The sequence below is a fragment of the Alexandromys fortis genome, unplaced genomic scaffold, assembly GCF_014885135.2.
Source record: "Alexandromys fortis isolate MF-2015 unplaced genomic scaffold, M_Fortis_MF-2015_v1.1 scaffold_117, whole genome shotgun sequence".
Classification (NCBI taxonomy): Eukaryota; Metazoa; Chordata; class Mammalia; order Rodentia; family Cricetidae; genus Alexandromys; species Alexandromys fortis.
Genome location: NW_026068015.1, coordinates 1,061,630 through 1,081,388, shown reverse-complemented (window position 1 = coordinate 1,081,388; position 19,759 = coordinate 1,061,630). Strand labels below are relative to the sequence as shown.

Below are 19,759 nucleotides of genomic sequence, written 5' to 3'. Positions count from 1 at the left end.
AAAATTTCATAAATAAAAGAACACATGTATACCTAACTTTTTAACTGAAGGTATAAAACTTGGGGTGATAATGTTTCCACCTAATGTCATAGAGTATCTAAGAAAAAAAAAAAAAAAAAAAAAAACAGTGCCAGGCAAAGAAACTTCCTTTCAAGCTGTTGGTCAGGGAAATATAAGGGAGTCCCAAAATAATATATGCTATTGCTTGGCCTCAATTGCCTCCTATACATTGAAGGAATACCATTCTGCTGTAGATACCACCGAGTTAAGATAGAGGACTTAGTTAGAACCAATGTAGACTACATGTGCTGGGTGACTGACTCTCAAAGGAATGAAAGGACCTACACAAATGTCCACGGAAGACAAGCAATCAATAGCTTTACCCAGCTGCAATGCTTGTTAAGCACAACAATAATCAGGTTAATTCCAAAAGGTACAAGAATGGCACCAATATCCTGGAGGATAACTGGAGGATGAATGAGAAAGGCCCCCACAGACTCACATTAAATTATTTGTTTTATTAAGAGTTGCTGTGGTCATGGTGTCTCTTAACAGCAATAGAACAGTGACCAAGACAGCAGTTGGTAACAGGATTAGGGGATTACTGTAATAGACCTGACAATGCTGCTTATAGCAGAATGATGAATTTGGGACTTTGGATTAGAAGAACAGTGAATGCTTTGAGAGGGACTTTATGGGCTATACTAGTACATACATGGAAGACGGTGGTGCTTAGGATGATTTGAATTGTGGGGGCCCAGCTCATGAGGTTTCAGAGGAGAAGAATATTAGTATGTGACCTAGAGATTGTGCTTGTGATACTTTGGCAAAGAATGTGGCTGCTTTCTGCCCTTGTCTAATGCTACAGAAGAATGATGAGTAGAGCTGGAGAGTATTTGCATATGTGAGAGATACATTTTTGGAGGTTACAGGGCTGACTGTGGTAATGACCTTCCATGTGGAGGAAGTTTTCTCATTTCTTTGTCCTCATGCTTTTTAAAAGATCTAATCTCATACAAATTCTGCTAGATAACAAATATTTATTATTCTAAATAATTTTAAAATGAGGCTATTCAGATTTAGTTTTCTCTTGTGTCACTGTAAAAGTATTTTTTGAATAATTTGTGTTTCTCATACATACTTTGCTGTTTATAATAATCTTACCATTCTTAAGTCTGTACAATCTGTAGCAATGACTGCTCCCTTTTTGGTTTTCTTGAGTTAATCGCTTGTGATTTTTTTCTCTTTTTGCTTTAATTTCACCCATTAGTTATTCTTTTTCTTTTAAAACTTCAATGGCTGGGTTCTAGTGTTAGCATGGTGACTGTTGTATGGCTGAGACAGACCATGGGGCCATTGGCAGTGAGACCAGGATCTATCTCTACTGCTTATTCTGACTTTTAGGAACCCATTCTCATTGGAGGGATGCCTTGCTCAGCCTAGATACAATGGGGGGGGGTGGGTCTTGGTTCTGCTTCAAAGCAATGTTTTAGACTTTGTTGATTCTTCATGGGAAACCTTACTTTCTCTGAAAAGTGAAAGGGGGTGCAATGGGAGGAAGGTGAAGGGGGCAGGTGGAGAAAAGGCAGTGGGACCTGGATTAGGCATTTAAAATGAGAAAATACAGTTCTTTTAATTTAAGATAGTTTTATTTAAAAAAATAACTTCAAGGAACCTATTGGATTTTTTTAATTGCCTACTATTTATCCAGATTCTATTTTACTTTTCTTCTTCCCAATTCTTTTATATTTAATTGGCCTTTATTGGCCTCTCAGGGAAGAAACTTTGTCATCTTGTTATTCTTTCTTCCTGCTAATATAAATCTGTAAAGGAATAATGAATTCTCTAGTACTTATCATGTGAATTATGCTCCACAAATTCTGCATTATGTTTTACAAAAGAATTCTATAAGTTAAAATGCCTCTTGGAAACAGGATGCTACATTTGGAAATGAACTGTCTTCTTAAAAGCTCTTCCCTGGCATTGCACAGGAAAGGCTTGTTCTGCATTTGGGTCCCACAGCTAAATCTACATAGCCTGTTTCTAGACATTCTACAATGCAAGCTTTCTTCCAAAAGGAACAGCCACAGTACCTCTTACATGGACTTAAACAAATTTTATTGCAAGCAAAACCAAATAAAAGTTAAGAGGGTGGCAGAAAAAAAAAAAAAACAAAGATCTAACTCCATCATTTTTAATGATAAGACTGAAAAGACATCTGATTACTAAGCTGTTGTTTGCAATGATTGTCTTGCACTGCTTGTTAAGTTGCTGTTTGCCTGGTGCATAGAATGCCTAGGAGAAAACCTCAGGCTCAAGCCTTTATGTCAGGAATGTTGACCAAGGTTTTTCTTCTACAATTATGACTATAATTATAAATCCCTGGAGTTCCTTAGCTATAGCTCTTTCGTTTGCTTTTTAGAAGTGTTGAGAAGTTCATACTGAAAATTAACCTTGAAAGTATGTCATTTCTTCTTTAGAGAAAATGAAATTAAAAATTGAACTAGACAAAGGAAAAAGAAGTATGGATTAACAACTCTTTAATTAATGAAAATTCATTGGGAAAAGCTCCACAGCTCAAATATTTTTATCAGTTTGACAGTTTTATTAGTTATATTCATTTTCAAATGTAGCTATTTCCTTGATTTTTCACTTACTAGGTATTTTCCCAGAATATATCCCTGTCATTATGTTAAACATTTTTTGTTTGGTTTACATTTACATGATATCTGAGTGCTTTCTGATTAAAAAAAAAAATACTTGAGTTACAGTCACACTGCCTAATTGCCAAATCAAAATTTTGAAAGTGTGGGATGGGTAGGCAGTGGTGGGGCACACCTTTAATACTAGCACTAGGGAGGCAGAGGCAGGTTTCTGCGACTTGGAGGCTAGCCTGGCATATAGAGCAAGTTCCAGGACAGGCACCAAAGTTACAGAGCAACCCTGTCCCAAAATAAATAATAAACAAATAAAATAAAAATAAAACAAAAGGTGGGACTGAGGACAAGAAGATAGAGTTTAAGTTGAATCTTTTTACTGCCATCTAAATATGCTTGCTGTTACTGTTGTAATGCTGTCATTGTGGAAAGTAGTTTGAAAATAGGCTATTCAATGTGGCTACATTGAAAGGCGTGTCAGAGAGATCCTAGGACTTCCCAAGTTCTTCTTCAGGGTTGGGACATGAAGGTGGTTTTTGAATAGAAGGCAAAAGCTATGCATCACTAGGCAACCCAGTCAATACCTGGTCCCTACCCATCCATATCTCTGGCAAGAACTTCTGACATGTAAACCTTTATCCAGAAAACTCAGCTCTCCTCTAGTGAACCACTAGAGTCCCAGACATTTTCTCTCTCAACAGTAGGTTTCTAGGGAATCTCAAGCTTGATTATCCACTCTAAATCCAGTAATGGTCTTGTTGATCCTAGATAGGATGAAAGATACATTATAGGGTTGAAAGAAAGTTTTCCAGATGGACAGGAAAGACTGAAAGGTCCCAGAGATTTGTGGAGAAGTTTAATTACAGGGACATTTTCATGTCTTCCCTCTTCAACTGGCATCAGCTGATTCTTACCTCTATTTTTTGACAAAGGAAAATGAGAATATGGATTTTTTCCCATGGGGGAACTCTGGACAAAGTCCGACATTTGATTTGGGGGCAACTGTCCTCAATAAGCCAATTAAAAGAGACAAACTGACAATACAAAGCAGAAAATGGAGATTCATTCAATTCATCCACATTGTAAAGAAGGACAAACAGATCATAGGTCCTCTGAGACCATCTTCAACCACCTGCCATCTTATTAGTATATCAATTGCTCACTAGTGTTTAAAAATTCCTTCCAGTGTCCTTCTTGGCCAGTTACCATACAATATAAACAAAACCAAAGAGGAGAAAATAGAGAACAGAAAAAAATGATGGGAGCATTAAACATATATATATATATGTATATATATATATATATATATTATAAAGTTTTTATATAATAATAAAGTCACAAGAAAAATAGTGGCTTAAAAAGATTTTGACAGCTCTCCTTTGCTCTAGTTAAGTGTTTTATAACTAACCTTGAAAATAGGAGATAAAAATAGAATTTCCAAAGACCTAAAGTTACTAAGAACTTTTAATAGAACTGTTTATATTTGATACTTTAAGAAAATTGAAGTATTTTCTGGGGGGTGGGAGAGACAGAGTTTTTCTGTGTAGCTATGACTTTCCTGGTACTGACTTGTATTCCAGACTGGCCTCAAACTCACAGGGACCCACCTGCCTCTGCCTCCCCGAGTGTTGGGATTAAAGGCATGTGCCACCACCACCCAGCTTAAAGCACTTTCTAAGAGCAAGGGAACTTTAAAGAATTCCAGATTTGGGAGTGTAACATGTGTTCAGCTCCTCCATGTTCAGCTCAAGATGTCAACAGAACAGCACTACTAAAATAGTAGGCAAACCCAGCTGACAAAGTAATAACAGTATTACACATGAACTCTTATACTTAGCAATATGCAGTTTCATAATAATTTATGTTTATTCCTTTCTGCTGTGGTTCGTCAAAACCAAATTATCTATATTTGGAAGGTGTGAGGATACATGGGGAAAAACAAACAAAAGTTCTCATTCAATAAGTCTATAGGCTTTTCTTCTAATCTTCAGGATTTAGTAGATAATTTTTAAAATAATAATGAATCCCAGAGCATCTTAACCATAAGAAGATCTGAAAAGCTTTAGGAGATTATGTGTTCAGTCTATAGTCTTTAGCATGTTTAAGGGGCATGATCAGATTAAACCTTGTAATGGTTGCTATCTGTCTCTATTTCATATGCTGAGAAAGTCACAGTGTGTCAGTTTTATTCCATTAACAGTAACTTAATAATTTACTAGAAGTTGAATGATATATATTTTCCTTTCATTTATGTATTCAGCAGTTAATATGTTTTAAACAGACACTAGGATAATATGGCAGGTTTGACTCATTTATGACTCTTAACTTAGAGTATTATTGGAGATAAAGAGTTAGCAATTGCAGGATCAATCATGCAAAATCCTAAGATGTGCACACTTAACCTCCAGAGTACATCTAAGGGTGTTTAGAAAATGTGCAAAAATGTCCCAAAAAGAGTGACCAATCACTTACTCATTAGTTTTTTCACTCCAATAAAGAAACTGGATTGTAGGTGGGAAAATTACAAGTTGGAAGGCCAAACATGATTACAATGAGAACCTGGGACATCCCTCTGGTGGCAATAACTGAAAAAAGAGATGCAAGCAGAATTCCAAGTACTCAGGAAGAGTCCTCAGGTACAAGATGGAATTAGTTGTATTCAACGCAACATCTTTAAGAGGATATCCTAATTCAGTGCCTCTGTTTTAGGACCCACTGAAAAGAATGTCGGAAAGCCTTCAGCTTCTGCAGGCTTGGACTCATTACTGGAGCTTTTAAAACTGACTCCAGCCTAGAGCAATAGCTGCTGCTCTCATGCATAGCTGCTTGCATTGGGAGGTCAATCACCAGCAGCATATGGTTGCATTGAATTTTACTGTTCTACTCCTTTTAAGAATTGCATTTAATTGAAATCCCTTGGAATAGTCTAGCATAACAATTATGACTCACAAAGCTAAATTAGTTCATGATGTATATTGTCAAAATGTGTAAGAATTACTGCCAAAATATATAATGTAATCAACATTTTATTAAGACCAAGGAGATGGAATAACAAGTGCCCATTAAAGACAAAACAATTAAAAGGAATAAATGAATGTGTGAGTAGAATTTAATGTTTAAAGTATTTTCAGTGCAGTTTGCAAATAAAGTATTTTGAAAAAGTACAATATTGAATAAAACATGTTAGTAAAAAGTAAATTATAGAGCTGGAGAGATGGCTCAGCGATTATGAATATTTATTGCTCTTGCTAAGGAACTAAGTTTGGTTCCCAGTACCCTCATTATTGTACATATCCAACATTAATTCCATTTTCAGAATATTTGATATACTCTTCTGACTACTGCTGGCTTCAGGTACACATTTGGCCTACAAATATATATGTAGACAAAGCACTCACATACATAAAATAAAATAAAAATGATACCAACAACACAGAAAGTAAATGTTAAGTTTTTAAATTATTACTATTAGAACCAAAGAATTGTCCTTATATTCATTCAAAGGTACAGGGAATACTGACTCAGTAGACAAGGTAATTTGGAAGATAAATATTTCACATGCTGTGGGAACTTACCATGGAAAGTCCTTCTAAAGTCCCACAGTTTTAATGAAGTCTAGACACTTGGGAAAGAACCATCTGGCTCTGGATTTCCTAGCAGCCATCCCTTTGCTGCATGTAAGTGTAAGGTCATCTTAATTGCTTGGCCAAAACCAGAAATGACATTTTTGTTCTTTCTGAACCTTTTCAAATATTTTACAGAGATACTCTCCCCAATGAAGGAAGTACATATGATTTGATCATCATGAAAATGAATTCACCTTTTATTTACCCAAGTATGAAAATGGCACAAGTGTATATTACCTATACGAATGGACAGACAGGTTTCAAGGAGACCAACAGAAAAGGGTTTTAAATGCAAAATTTAAGTATAATACATAATTCAGTTTTTTCATTAGCTTTAAGCCCATAATAACTCCTGACTACACCTTATACCTCTAGAAGTTAGTTTATAGTGATAACATTTTAAAGAGGGTTGATATAGTTATTAATGACCTAAAGGCCTCAGTGGACTGAGAAGCACTTGACAGGAAAGTTGACTGACAACATCTTTGGAAGCTTCTGATGAGATCCACACACTAACCCCTCTGGTGTCTAGCACTTCTACTGCAGGAGAACTGACCTGCAGATGGACTCTTCCATCCTTGGTCTTCTCCTTTTCCATCCTATAAAACCCCAAGACCACTACTCCACATGCGCACAGTCTCACTTCTGCAGGGACTGGGGCCCTTCAGTTGTTCTGATTAAAGAACAATTCTGATTCTGAAGATGCCTGATAGCTTTCTTTGTTTCCACTTCATGTCCCTCAATTTAGTTATCTATCATTGGTAGAAATAGGAAACTGATGAATTGTGACCATTTTATTTTGTGATAAACGCTATAAAATAGCAACTACTAAAACTAGTAATTAAAGTGTTTATGCACCACCCAGGCACTAAAGAAGAGGAGTGAGGAAGTCATGAATCCAAAGTTGCTTTCATGACGTGGTCAGCTTGAAGTCAGAAGAATCTATATGAGACTCTGCCTCAAAAATAATGGCTAAATGCTGGGAGGCCCTGTGCATTGGAAGTTGCAGTCTACCATGTCCTGGCAAATCTCTATGAGCTCAGCAACATTGATGACTGGTGCTGGACAATCATCTCTATTCTGTCAATTATATTTTAAATAAATGCTGATTGTTCGGTAGCCAGGCAGGAAGTATAGGTTGGAAAACCTAGACAGGAAGTGGGGCAATGAGAACAGGAGTATTCTGGGAAGAAAAAAAGCTCCTCCACAATCCTGCCCAGACCACAGAAGAAGCAGGATGTGACCTACCCTGCTGAAAAAGGTATTGAGTCATGTGGCTAACATAGATAAGGATAATGGGTTAATATGTGTTATAAGAACGAATACAAAGCCTGAGCTAATGGGCCATTCAGTTTATAACTTATGGAGACCTCTGTTTGATTTCTTTGGGACTTGCCGGCTGTGAGAACTGGGCAGGACAGAAACTCCCAACAAGCAGCACCTCCTGTTACAGATGACAATCTCCCCTTTCCCTTCCATGCCTTGGCAGAATCCCTTTATCTGCCCTTATTTGGAGCCTCTCTCTCTCTAGGTTCAGAAGCCTGGTTAATCTCTAGTATGACTCATATGACCCTTGACACAGTTCCTTGCAGAAGCTTCCCCCCTGCTGCCCATACAGTAATTGGTAATTAGACTTTGTTCTAGGAGCATAAGGATAAGACCATGCTTCTACTTGTGATAACTGAGGCTTTACTAGGAGCCTTATGATAGAAGCAATATAATGTTTCCCAGTTTCTGAGGTACAGATAACCCCATATGATTTAGTAATATAATTGAGAAAGATGCAGAGACAGTGTTTCAGGATACTTTCATTACATAAAACCAGTAGGTGTGAAAACAATCATAAGAGGTTGCCAGAGGGCCAATGAATTCACTACGTATTTCATTAACACCTGCACACTGAGGTATGCTGACCAGAACAAAATCGCTTTCAAACCTGCCTTTATAATGCCATATAGATAATTCGCCAGGAAATCAAAGTGAAAAAAAAAAAAGAAAAACTCAGTAGATTTCTCAGCCTCTTGACAGTGACACAAACAGATTATGCCATGGCTGATGCCCGCTTCTCCTTGTTGCACAGGTTAAGGAAGGTTTGGTCTTAACTTCCTTTTTCATAGAATCTGGGAAATTCCTCAGGACCCATTTGTACATCAGAAGTTGAAGTTATTCATTTGGCATATGAGGAAAGCTAAGGCTCAGGAGAACACCTGACCCATACGCAATGTGCCACAGGATATTAGCGACGGAGCAGGATGCCCGCTAACTGCAGAGCAGCCCTACCTCTTGAAGCACTCTCTTCATCTTCAGTAGCAACGTCTTCACTGCCGTGCACTCCTGCAGCATCAGTCTGAATGGCAGGGAATCCACTCCTCCGTTTTCCTCCACACCGAGCAGGGGACAATCTGCAGAGGGACTGGTGGGCATTTGGCTGACATGGGAACATCGGGCTTCTTGATCAACGTCTTTTGTTATTTTCAGGGAAAGGCTCCTAACAAGAAACAAAATAAAAAAATTACACTGTGGTGTGCTTAAAGCATCATTTCCTCCAGTGTCAATCAATGCTAATACGACACTAAGTACTTCCTGTGAACCTTGTCATTTTCTCAAATTAGCCCTCGAAGTGCTCAGACTTTCAGCAGAAATTATGAATTGCATATTTAGTGGTAAAATTCAATGACAATTACAGTTTTAGACTATATTTTCTCCATCAGTATTTCATTTATACACGGTACTTATTTAAACAATTTGTAAATGTTGACACAATGAAAAACCAGTAGAAGACAAATTTCATATTTAAATTTCTAATGATATGCTTATGTTATCTTGAATGAAAATATTCAGAGACAAGATTATAAGAAATTAGTTTAATAGCTATTGGTTTTAATTGCTAAATCAACCAATAATAACTTTAGTTAGAAAGGCAGCAAACATAGACTTTTACATTAAAATAGTGGCGTTAGTGTAAAATGTGTAATTCCTTGGTGGTATTAGCGTTGAAAAGAAGAAAATTATGTCATACCGGAAGAGTTATCAGTCTAGCATGAGGCCCATTTCTACATGAAGGCAACTCACAAAAGGAATATTCAAAAGTCCCCTACTCTGCACTCCCTCTCACCTACAGCCCATTTGCCTAAAATCAAAAGCAGGTTTCAAAGGTCCCTTTTCCTTATTCTATCAGAGAGATGGATGCTAACTTCTGAAGAAAATTCTTGATGTCCCAGTCCTGGGATACAGCAGAGGATTTTAACAATTTAAGTTAACCAGGCCTTGTCTTCATTTATTTCAATCTCATAACTTGCTGTTCTAAAATCTAGTTACTTTCCTTGTCTTGTTAATTCTCTACAATTTACCTTTCTTGATAAAATATGCAATAATTCCAATGCTGTCAAGTCATTCTTCATTCCCCTGAGTGCTACCTGTGGGTGAAGTTGCAGCTGTTAATAAGTTGCACATGCTCTTGTGGTTAACCTGTCTTCCTTTCATCTAGTTTATGGGACCCTACCTGTAGAACCTGGAAGGGTAGGGGGAGGAATCAAAGAGAGCCTGTATAAAAATCTGTGTTTTCTAAATTGGGAAGAGATATTTTAACAGGTGTGGATGACAGTCTAGTAAGAAAATAGATACTGACAACAAGACTCTAAGAGACATAAGAACTTTGAAAGTATCAGCTATGTTTACATGCAAGTGCACCGTGTTGTTATCTGGAAAAATCATTCACTTAGCTCTAATTCCAAAGCTACTTACTGCTACCCCAGCTTTCTCAGACATACAATGAAGATACAACTATACCTACTCCTTACTTGTTCAAATATGAATATATTGACACATGTGAAAGATCAACATGGTAGCGGGACAGTACCAAACATGCTATTCATGCTTATACATAGTTCAGCTACAGATACAAGATTATAATAGCAACAACTCTCTTCTCACTTCAGATGATATTTGTAATTTATATTTAGGAATAAAAGTAAACAATTGCTATACAAGATCATATAATTCAGAATTTCAATTATTTTTCTCTAAGTTACCTTAGTTTTGTAAAATTGAAAAAAACGTTATATGAGCAGAGCTTTTACATTCCCAACTTATCAGAACAGATAGATAGATAGACAGACAGATAGATAGATAAACAGACACACAGATATATAGATAGAGACATAAATAGATATACATGTGTGTGTGTGTGTGTGTGTCTGAAAATTGAAAATCTCTGCAACTGTCAAATATCTAAGATGGGACAGATACAGAAATACACACAGAAGATAAAATTAGCTATGAGTTTCATACTTCAGGAGTTTTAAGAGTGACTGCTGGCATATTTTTCTCCATTATGAAAATTCACAATCCCAGGCAAGTGATAGTAACTGAAGTTGTCACAACTGAATGCTGACTTTGACTCGGGGAGCTCTTCTCAGTTTTACACATCTTACTAGTTTATTCCAAATAATAATTACAAATAAGAGTGACCTGTGATATTTTATTTCTGTAAGAAAAATTTGACATATTATAAGAGCACAGTGAATACAAATTGGATGGAGTCTGTTAGCAGCAGACTGCTGAGCTGTTCTGGTCCTCAGAAGCACCTCTCACACTGCCAGTCATTAGTCTTAGAATTATAATTATTGCTTTTCTTACTAGAGCACATGAATTATATTTAATAACAGTCAATAGAATAATTAGTATTGTAGCCATTAATGTTTTTAAAAATCTAAATATTATTGCACCTAAAGCACCTAAGTGTCTACTGAAATTCAATGGAAAGTATTCTGATGACAGGAAAAACACAAAACATTTGCACATGAAGTCCTAGTTCTGTCAAGGTGCAAGTGTGGAAGCCCCAGTGTTCTTGTGCTCATAAGTGGGCAATGCTCACATGACAAGCTCCTGACACCCCACTATTAGCCATCATCTGATTACTGGGCTCAGTGGTTCATTAAATATAAAAACCATCACAAACAAAAACGAAAAATATACTGTCTACTAGCCAGCATTCGCCCAGCTTACCTCCAGGAACATTTGTAGGTTTGCATGATAGTAGCCAACATTCCCTGATGCCCAGGGTGACTGATGAAATCTTTATAATTTAAATATTAGTTATATTTATGTAAGTCTGAATTGGGACTTATAGACCTTTCTCTATTCATAACTAAAATAAACGAGTTCCCATAAAAATAACAGCTGAAATAATAAATGTTGTAGTAACAGTATTCTCAAAGGCCAGAGGATATGAACTGGTACTGAAAATATTTAACTTTAATCTACTGTAGTAGACCGACTTAATACGCTTGGCACTGAATTTATTTTTACCAATCTTTCTAGTATAAATCTGTTTTCAGTATGAAAGACAAGTTTAATGGAAAATATATTTCTTGACAGAAAGTAAAGAAAAATTAGAGGAATTATCCTTGCCATGGAGAAAAATATGAGTATTTTCACAATTTTCTCCTCATTTTTTTTATTTTTTGGAAATGGAATACCATTTTGATAGTGACAAACTTTTTTACACATACAAGAGCTTTTTCAAATCATTTGAAAAACCTTCAATACCAAAGCCAGCATAAGCCATGAAATGCAAGGTGTGTCACTTAGCAGACACCAACTACCTTGCTATCATGTGAGCTGTTTGGTATTCTTCACTGAAGAGAATGTCTACAGCCAATACACACCCCAGTGACATCCTTACTGGGATCTGAAGAATCACCAGGAACAGATAGGTCACAGTCACCTAACCTCTAATCACCCAAAGAAATAAGCAAACACAACATATCAGACTTTCATACATATATTTAGAGTTATAGAGAATCAAATAAAAAAACACTGAATTTGGGGAGTCTATTGCCAATTTCATGAAATTGTAGATTACTTGTGTTGAGTTTGTGCTGCGCTGGAGTATGACTAAGACATATACAGCATCATAAATACAGATTACTGAATTGATATCATAGAGGGTACCATAAACTGCCAGTTTGAGGAATTGTTTACAAAAATGTAATGATTATTTTATTTGTCAGTCACCTGTTTCCTTTCAATATATAGTGTCTATGTTGTTTTGGGAAAGTTGTACTTTAAATAGTTTCTTAACTGAATATTTGAACATTTAGACATGTTTAACGACAGAATCAAGATCTCTCTGTGTGTCTGTCTCTGGTTCCCTCTTTCTCTGTGTAAGTTGGAAGAATTTAATACCATTAGATTAAAAAAAGTACATATAACTAATTATTTTACTGTAACCTATGATGCAGACAAAAGCAGTGTCAATTGAACATGTCTTGGGATAACTTACAAGTCTGCCATGGTGCAGAAACTCTCACTCTCCACATCTCTCTCACATCATAACCTGACTCTTGGCCTGTCACACTGTCCTCACTTAGGCCCTGGGAAGTGTCACACTCTATCCTGCTTCAGAGCCTTCACATATGTGTTATCTACACTCAGAACATTCCTTTCACACCTTCAGTTTACTGTCAAGATATATGTTTAGGGGAACCTTTGTTCTCAGCCAGTACTGCACCCCACAAAGGTACACTGATTCCCCTTTCTGATAGTAAACTCTTTGTCACAGTATTATCAAATGTGCAGTTATGATACATTAGCAGGGATCCCTCTGAACACACTGAACTGTACACTTCTTGTTCTACATGCAAGTGAGTGCTGCACAAGGTACCACCATAGACACCTGTTAAAATATCACCAGGCAAAAGGGAAAAGGCAGATGGATTTCCAGGTGCCTAAAGGAAAATGAAAGTAGCAGTGTCTATGCAAACTGCCATTTGCAGTGGTTTCCTTTCCAATCTTAAGAAAAGATGCATATGGTGAGGATACTAAGCTGCTCTCAAAATTTTGAAAGTACTTGCTTTGCCTTAAAAAAAAAATACTGTCTATCTTGGCTGTCTATCATTAGAATCTTTTCTACAACCTGATAGCTCATGGTGACCTATCTCAGGTTCTCTACTTTTGTAGAAAAATGTCTTGAGATCAAACTTAAAGATCATTATTAGTTGGAATCAAGGAACATAGAAATGGTTATAACAATAAGATGCAGAAAAGAATGGGCCAAGTCAGTGTTTAAAGAAATCATTTCACATATGTAAATATATTGTCAAATACATATGTTGTTTTCACTGTGATTTATCATGTTATTGTAGGTATTCTATGCATCTAGTTTTCTGTTATTGGGTTAACAATACAATCAAGTATCTTTCCCAGAAAACTAAAACACACAACACCACAGGCCCCTCATGTACATGTAAATAAACTTAACTCTCATGTGATTTTCTCTGATACTGTAAAAGAGATTCTTTAAAAAAAAAATCTCACATTGTTCAGTCTTCCTCTATCTAATAGATATGGATCAGTTTTGTAAACCTGTACATTTTTAGTCTCATGCTCAAGTTTTCTGTGAAATGCATCAATTAAACAATGTAAATTTTCTGGTGCATTGTCACATTTATATGTTCATTTTGTAAACTATACATTTCTCCTCTGTGATAATGGGACAGTTTCCTATACCTTTATCTATTAATATGCAGAAAATGATTATTTAGAAAATGTAGGAGCATAGAGATGTGGCTCAGTTGTCAAGAGCATGCCCTAGTATGCTTCCAATTGCAATGATAAACACTGTTTACAACGACTTGGAGAAGGAAAGGGTTTAATAGGCTTACAGATCCTGGGTGACTATCCATCATAGAGGGAAGTCTGGATAGGAATTCAGGATAGGGACCCAAACCAGATTTACACTACAAGTAAATCTACAAGTAAATCTAATTACACCTCTCACAATAAATCATTTGACCTACAAGTGAAGCAACGTCACGTCCTGAGTGAAGTATAATGTGTGCTTATAGTTGCATTAACAAAATAAATGGAGCTAAAAAAATAAGGAGTTTGTAGTCAATGAATAGTGCTCCTTTAATTACCAATCCTACTTTCATCCCCAACCTTGATGCTTTAAAAACTATTTTATTTCTCAATTGCATTATTATTTATATTCAAAACACCACAAGCTATATTTAGCCAACCTAAAACATATTATAGCCTGCATTAGACGGACTGCAATCCAGGTTACTGACAACTACATTAAACAACACCTACATTGTGTAGTAAATGAAAGGGCTAGCCCCACAAGCCCTGCTAAAACTGGATAGTTGTCATATGGCGGGGAACAGACAGAAATCTGAAAGAAAGAAAGAAAGAAAGAAAGAAAGAAAGAAAGAAAGAAAGAAAGAAGGAAGGAAGGAAGGAAGGAAGGAAGGAAGGAAGGAAGGAAGGAAGGAAGGAAGGAAGGACAGAAGGAAAGAAAGAAAGAAAGAAAGAAAGAAAGAAAGAAAGAAAGAAAGAAAGAAAGTTTGAAAAGAAAGAAAGTTTGAAAAGAAAGAAAGAAAGAAAGTTTGAAAAGAAAGAAAGTTTGAAAAAGACAATTTTATGTCTCAGGACTAAAAACATGGTCTGTAAATAAAAGTCAAAAAGAGTTATAATATTTTAATTATCAAATTTGTTTAAAAATATTTATGTTATTAGAAAATCGTATTAGTATAATAGTAACTGAATAATCCCAGTAACATTTTTTTAACAGTTTAACCCAGTATTTATTAACCATATGAGAACAGTCAGAAGCCGGGCAGTGGTGGCACACGCCTTTAATCCCAGCACTCAGGAGGCAGAGGCAGGCGGATCTCTGTGAGTTCGAGACCAGCCTGGTCTACAAGAGCTAGTTCCAGGACAGGCTCCAAAACCACAGAGAACTGTCTCGAAAAAATAAAACAAAACAAAACAAAAAAATGAGAACAGTCTGTCATGATTTTTATAATAATATGTATTGATTTCTGTAAAAACTAAAGCTGGGAAATTTTGTCAAAACTAATTTCCTGAAAAAAACTGTTTTGATAGCTTATAGTATGAAATGATTTCAAACATATTGTGATTCCAATGGTGATGTCAAAATCCTCATAAACCTTAGAGGGAAAATCACTATTATCAAGGAAGACCTTTAAAGATGCCTGACTATAAAAAATGCATTTACTTTGTGAATAAGAGAAACTTAACCTTTAACAGAAAAGAAACAAAATTGACGATTACTTCTTTCTCTTTGAACTGGACTCACCAATTTATGCTAAACATAACAGGTGTGATGACGGGTATCAAAGTATATCTGGGTTAATAGGTAAATGTCACAAAAATGTCCATAGTAGAAACACTTGCTGCAACACACGAAATCCTTGATGTTTGTAAGAGAATATGAGGCTAGACCTTGAAACATGGCTTGCAGATTATCGTATCTGAACTAATTAAACTACAGTTCACAGTAGCAGAATTACTCTTCTTTACTGATCAGTACAGCAAGACAAAAATGATATTCCATGTGGCTATTATCTCCAGGTCAGATAAGTCAGGAATCACACAATGGTTTGTGTTGCTGTTGACAAGTCCTTTCTAACTCTGGAGACACAGTCACATAGATCCCTGGCCTCTGTCTTCTTCTTTGAATGTTATCTCTGGTTCTTTCTCTCTGTGCTTTAGTGTACTTGACATTTAGACAAGATAACAGGGGCTGTGGGTGGCATGGCTTCTCTCTCAAAGAAGCAGCCGAGACACAGATTGGTATCGATGTTGTTTTTGCAAGAGGTCTGAGAATAAAAAGACAATGTGCAGACTCCTAACATAACCAAAGAGGAGCTCGAAAAAGGACCCTCCAGTTCACTCTTTACCTCAAAATAGCTCACTTATAAAGGAAAACAGAGAAATAAACTTCAAAACTCAAACAAGCCCATTCAGAGTAAACAAGATTACAATGGAAAAGTTTGCATGTCACATCTACTGTTTTATATTTGAAGAGGAAAAAAAAATATTCAAAGCTTTAAACATAGAAAGTCTGTTCCCAGAGAGTGCATCCTCATCTCTCCACCCTCATCAGGGAAGGCTATCTGGTAAATGCCTCAGTGATGTACCACACTGTAAGTGATACCCCTCAGGGATAGAAAGATACAGACAATTGTAACACCTAAAATAAATTAGCATTATTTATTTGCAGACAACACTTTTGTTCTTTTTTTCTTCCACAAGCAACTTGGGTTAAATGGTTCATCTCCTGGGAAAGCCCTTTCTGTCCACCACTGCTCTGACAGTCTTCTCGGGAATGCGAAGCAACATCTACCCCACCTTGCCTACCTGTCATGAAATGTGATCTGCAGATTCTGGTCCCCAAATATGAACAGCAAAGATGACAGAAAATCAATTTACCTCATTTATCATCACGGAGCATCACTGAGGAGCCAGTTCTCCAGTACAGTCTGCCTCGTACATTTGCTTAGGTGCTCTGCTGCCATCACCTTTCCTTGCAAGTTTCCCTTTTCTCATGACCACTAAAATCTGGATGACCTTCATTTAGCTCAGCCATGAGCCCACTGCTGTTCCTGATCATCCTGAGCCTTTAAAGATTGACCTTATTCTTGTGATCTACTACTATTCTCCAAGAAACTCTTCTGACACATTTCCTGTATGTGAACTAAAATGTGTGTCTGGAATTTCTTCCAAAGTTCTCTATATCCTGCTTTCGGGGAGCTCCTAAAGTGAAGGCTTACACAGAGTATGACACTGTCCCATTACTTTGCTCCTCAGATGTTTTTTGCCACATCCCTGTCTAAAACCTTCAACTTTGCTTTAGAGTATTATTGCTGTATACAAAATAAGATTTCACTAGTTAGATGCTTTATAAAAATTTTAATTTTAATTCATAGGCTTATCTCTTTTTCCAACTGCTCCACTCCAACATTCCAGTGCTATGTCCAAGCTCTTACCCCTCTCAACTCTCCAGGTAATTGACTCAACTTATGAGCTCTTAGTTTACGAGGAACTGTACAACATTGCTGTTTTAGAAAATTACTTCTTATCTATAAAAATGCAACATAAAACTTAGAGATGCTTAGAGCATGGTATCTGCCCAGAGCAGGCATTTGGAGTTACTTGATGAATCCAATGCTATTCAGTAAAGCGCTACATGTTCTGTCCAAAAACTGTACTGCATTTAGAAGGAAAAACATGTTAGCTATTCTGCAAGTGACCTGTTTTTGCCAGGGGAAAAGTTGCCTGAGAGGTCAGCATTAGAACATTATATGAGCTGTGTTTTAATATCCTGATTTAAAATGGAGTAACATGCACCATAAATCTGGTAAGTCGTACATTATGGTGCTCAAATTTCTTTTTAGAGGTAGTGCTAGGAAATTGACTTTAACTCATTTTCTCCCTTTGTTCATTAGAAGTGCAGAAATTGATGGTTGGTTTCCGTGATTATCTTGTCTTTTAGGTGATAGACTATTTTCTGTTCTCAGAGTATATTGTCCTCCTAAATTATCAAAAGAAACTTTAGGACATGCTTTCCAACATTTTAAAAGTAATTATCTTTTCAATACGCTAAGCTGTTCCTATATGTGTGCCTTCCTAAAAGTTCTATAATCTGAAATTCTACCTTTAGTTTGAACAAACACTTCATGTAGATGTGAACAATTATTTCAGTGTTTTTATAACATATATACATTTTTTAAACACAGTAATTTTAAATTATACTGATCGAGGATAGGGAATACATGTTATTAGATTTTTTACAGCTGTGTTTTAAAAGCAATGAAAGAAAAGAAGGGAAAAGGGAGGGAAATGTACAGGGAAAGAGTCTAAACTGTTTGAGAGAATTTGAGCAGTTTGTATATACAGAGAAATTTCTATAATAAATATACTGAATAAACTTGTGGAACAAAGTTTATCTTCTATTTAAGATGGTGCCTTAGGTAAATTTTCTCTTGCTGTGATAAAACACTATGACCAAAAGCAACTTGGGTTTATTCCTTTTTACAACTATCAGAACATACTCATTAACTGGGTGAAGTCAAGTCAGAAACGTTGGCAGAAACTGAAGCAGAGACCATGGAGAAATGCTGTTCACTGGCTTGATCTACATGGCTTGCACATTCTGCTTTCTTATACCACCAATTACCACTTGCCCAAGGACAGTACTACCCACCGTGGGTGGGGAACTTTGACACCAATCATTAATCAAGAAAATGGCCTCAAGTTGCCTACAGGCCAATCATATGGAGGCATTTTCTCAATGAAAATTACCCTTTCCTAGCTAATGTATAGGGGTTTCTTTTCATGCTTGTTTTCTTTACTTACAGTGTGTACCAAAGAAATGGGATATATATATATGTGTGTGTATATATATATACATATATATACATATATATATACATACCATTGACATTATGTATAATATACACTAAACAGTATGCATAAATTGTTAGAAAATGTGATCCTCTTCAGGAGTATTGTAAAAATATTTCTATGAGAAATGTGTAATCATGAACACATAAATGAAGCATGCCAGCCACATAATGTACACTTCAGAAATTGTTTACTTTGGGTTTTTACACACTGGGAAACTCAGGCATTATTCATTAATGTCTTTTTGGGATTTGTGGTGTCCTTTCTGTAAAGCAATTAAGATGTGAATAGATCCTTCTGACCTCAAGGAACAGTAAAACAACAAGGGGACAAAACACTATCTTTGACCTCTGGATCAAGTTCTAAAGTTTCTGAATGTACCTAGATTATACAAAAAGGTTAGAATTCAGTTGCAAAATAGCTCAGTTTTTAAGGAAAAGTGAGTATGCATGTTGTCTAATTTTTTTTTTTAATACTGTGATGGGACATCAGGATCAAAGCAACTTACAAATGAAACCATTTAATTGGTCTTCCAGTGATGTGGGAAGTTCTTCTGTATATGTGTTGCTTTTGTTGTTTAATGAATAAAGCTGTTTTGTCCAATGGCTTAGCAGGGTAAAGACAGTCTAACATCTGTAATATTCCATTAGCTCTATTTGTTCAGAAGGTATGTGGTAATATGTCTGGATATTAAAAGCAGATATGCTTCTATCAAAAATATCACATTTATATTATTAACACAAGACTTTTATTATATAATTTTTATAAATCATTGGCTTGAAATTTTTGCATTTAAATAATTGTAGAAGCACATTATTCAAATGTTAGATTTAATAATAAATACTCTATGTTCTAGTACCTCAAGGAGATTAAGAGCTCCATGATCATTGTTGGAAAGAATACAGTTTCCGTGTAATTATTTCTGGGTATAAACTAGCCATGCGGGCGGCCGGGTGCCGGGGACGCAGCCCCGCCGCTCCTATTTCAACAGATCATACTTAAAAACTATTGAAATTATGTGACCTATTCTTTGTGTGATTAATCAAGCAATATATACTGATAAATAATTTAAAAATTGGGTTGTTTATCTCAAATTGAAAATCTGCACACTCGCATCACAGCATCACATCATCTTATCTATCAAAAGAAAGGGTACGATAGACGTGTGTGTGTGTGTGGATTGCTAACAGTACTGAGATTAATTTTATTCTGTCAGACAAGAAATAGTATTAACTGAATACATTTGACATACATTTCTTT

The 19,759-nt window shown here is 36.1% G+C and overlaps 1 protein-coding gene across 3 annotated transcripts in view; it reads right to left on the bottom strand.

Moving 5' to 3' along the window:
* Ccser1 (coiled-coil serine rich protein 1) overlaps positions 1 to 19,759 on the bottom strand; it is a 1,153,064-nt gene that overhangs the window by 776,094 nt on the left and 357,211 nt on the right. For all 3 annotated transcript variants that reach the window (XM_050162333.1, XM_050162332.1, XM_050162334.1), the window contains one exon: positions 8,564 to 8,771. In XM_050162333.1, the coding sequence (XP_050018290.1) occupies positions 8,564 to 8,771 (208 nt within the window). The remainder of the gene's footprint in view (positions 1 to 8,563; positions 8,772 to 19,759) is intronic.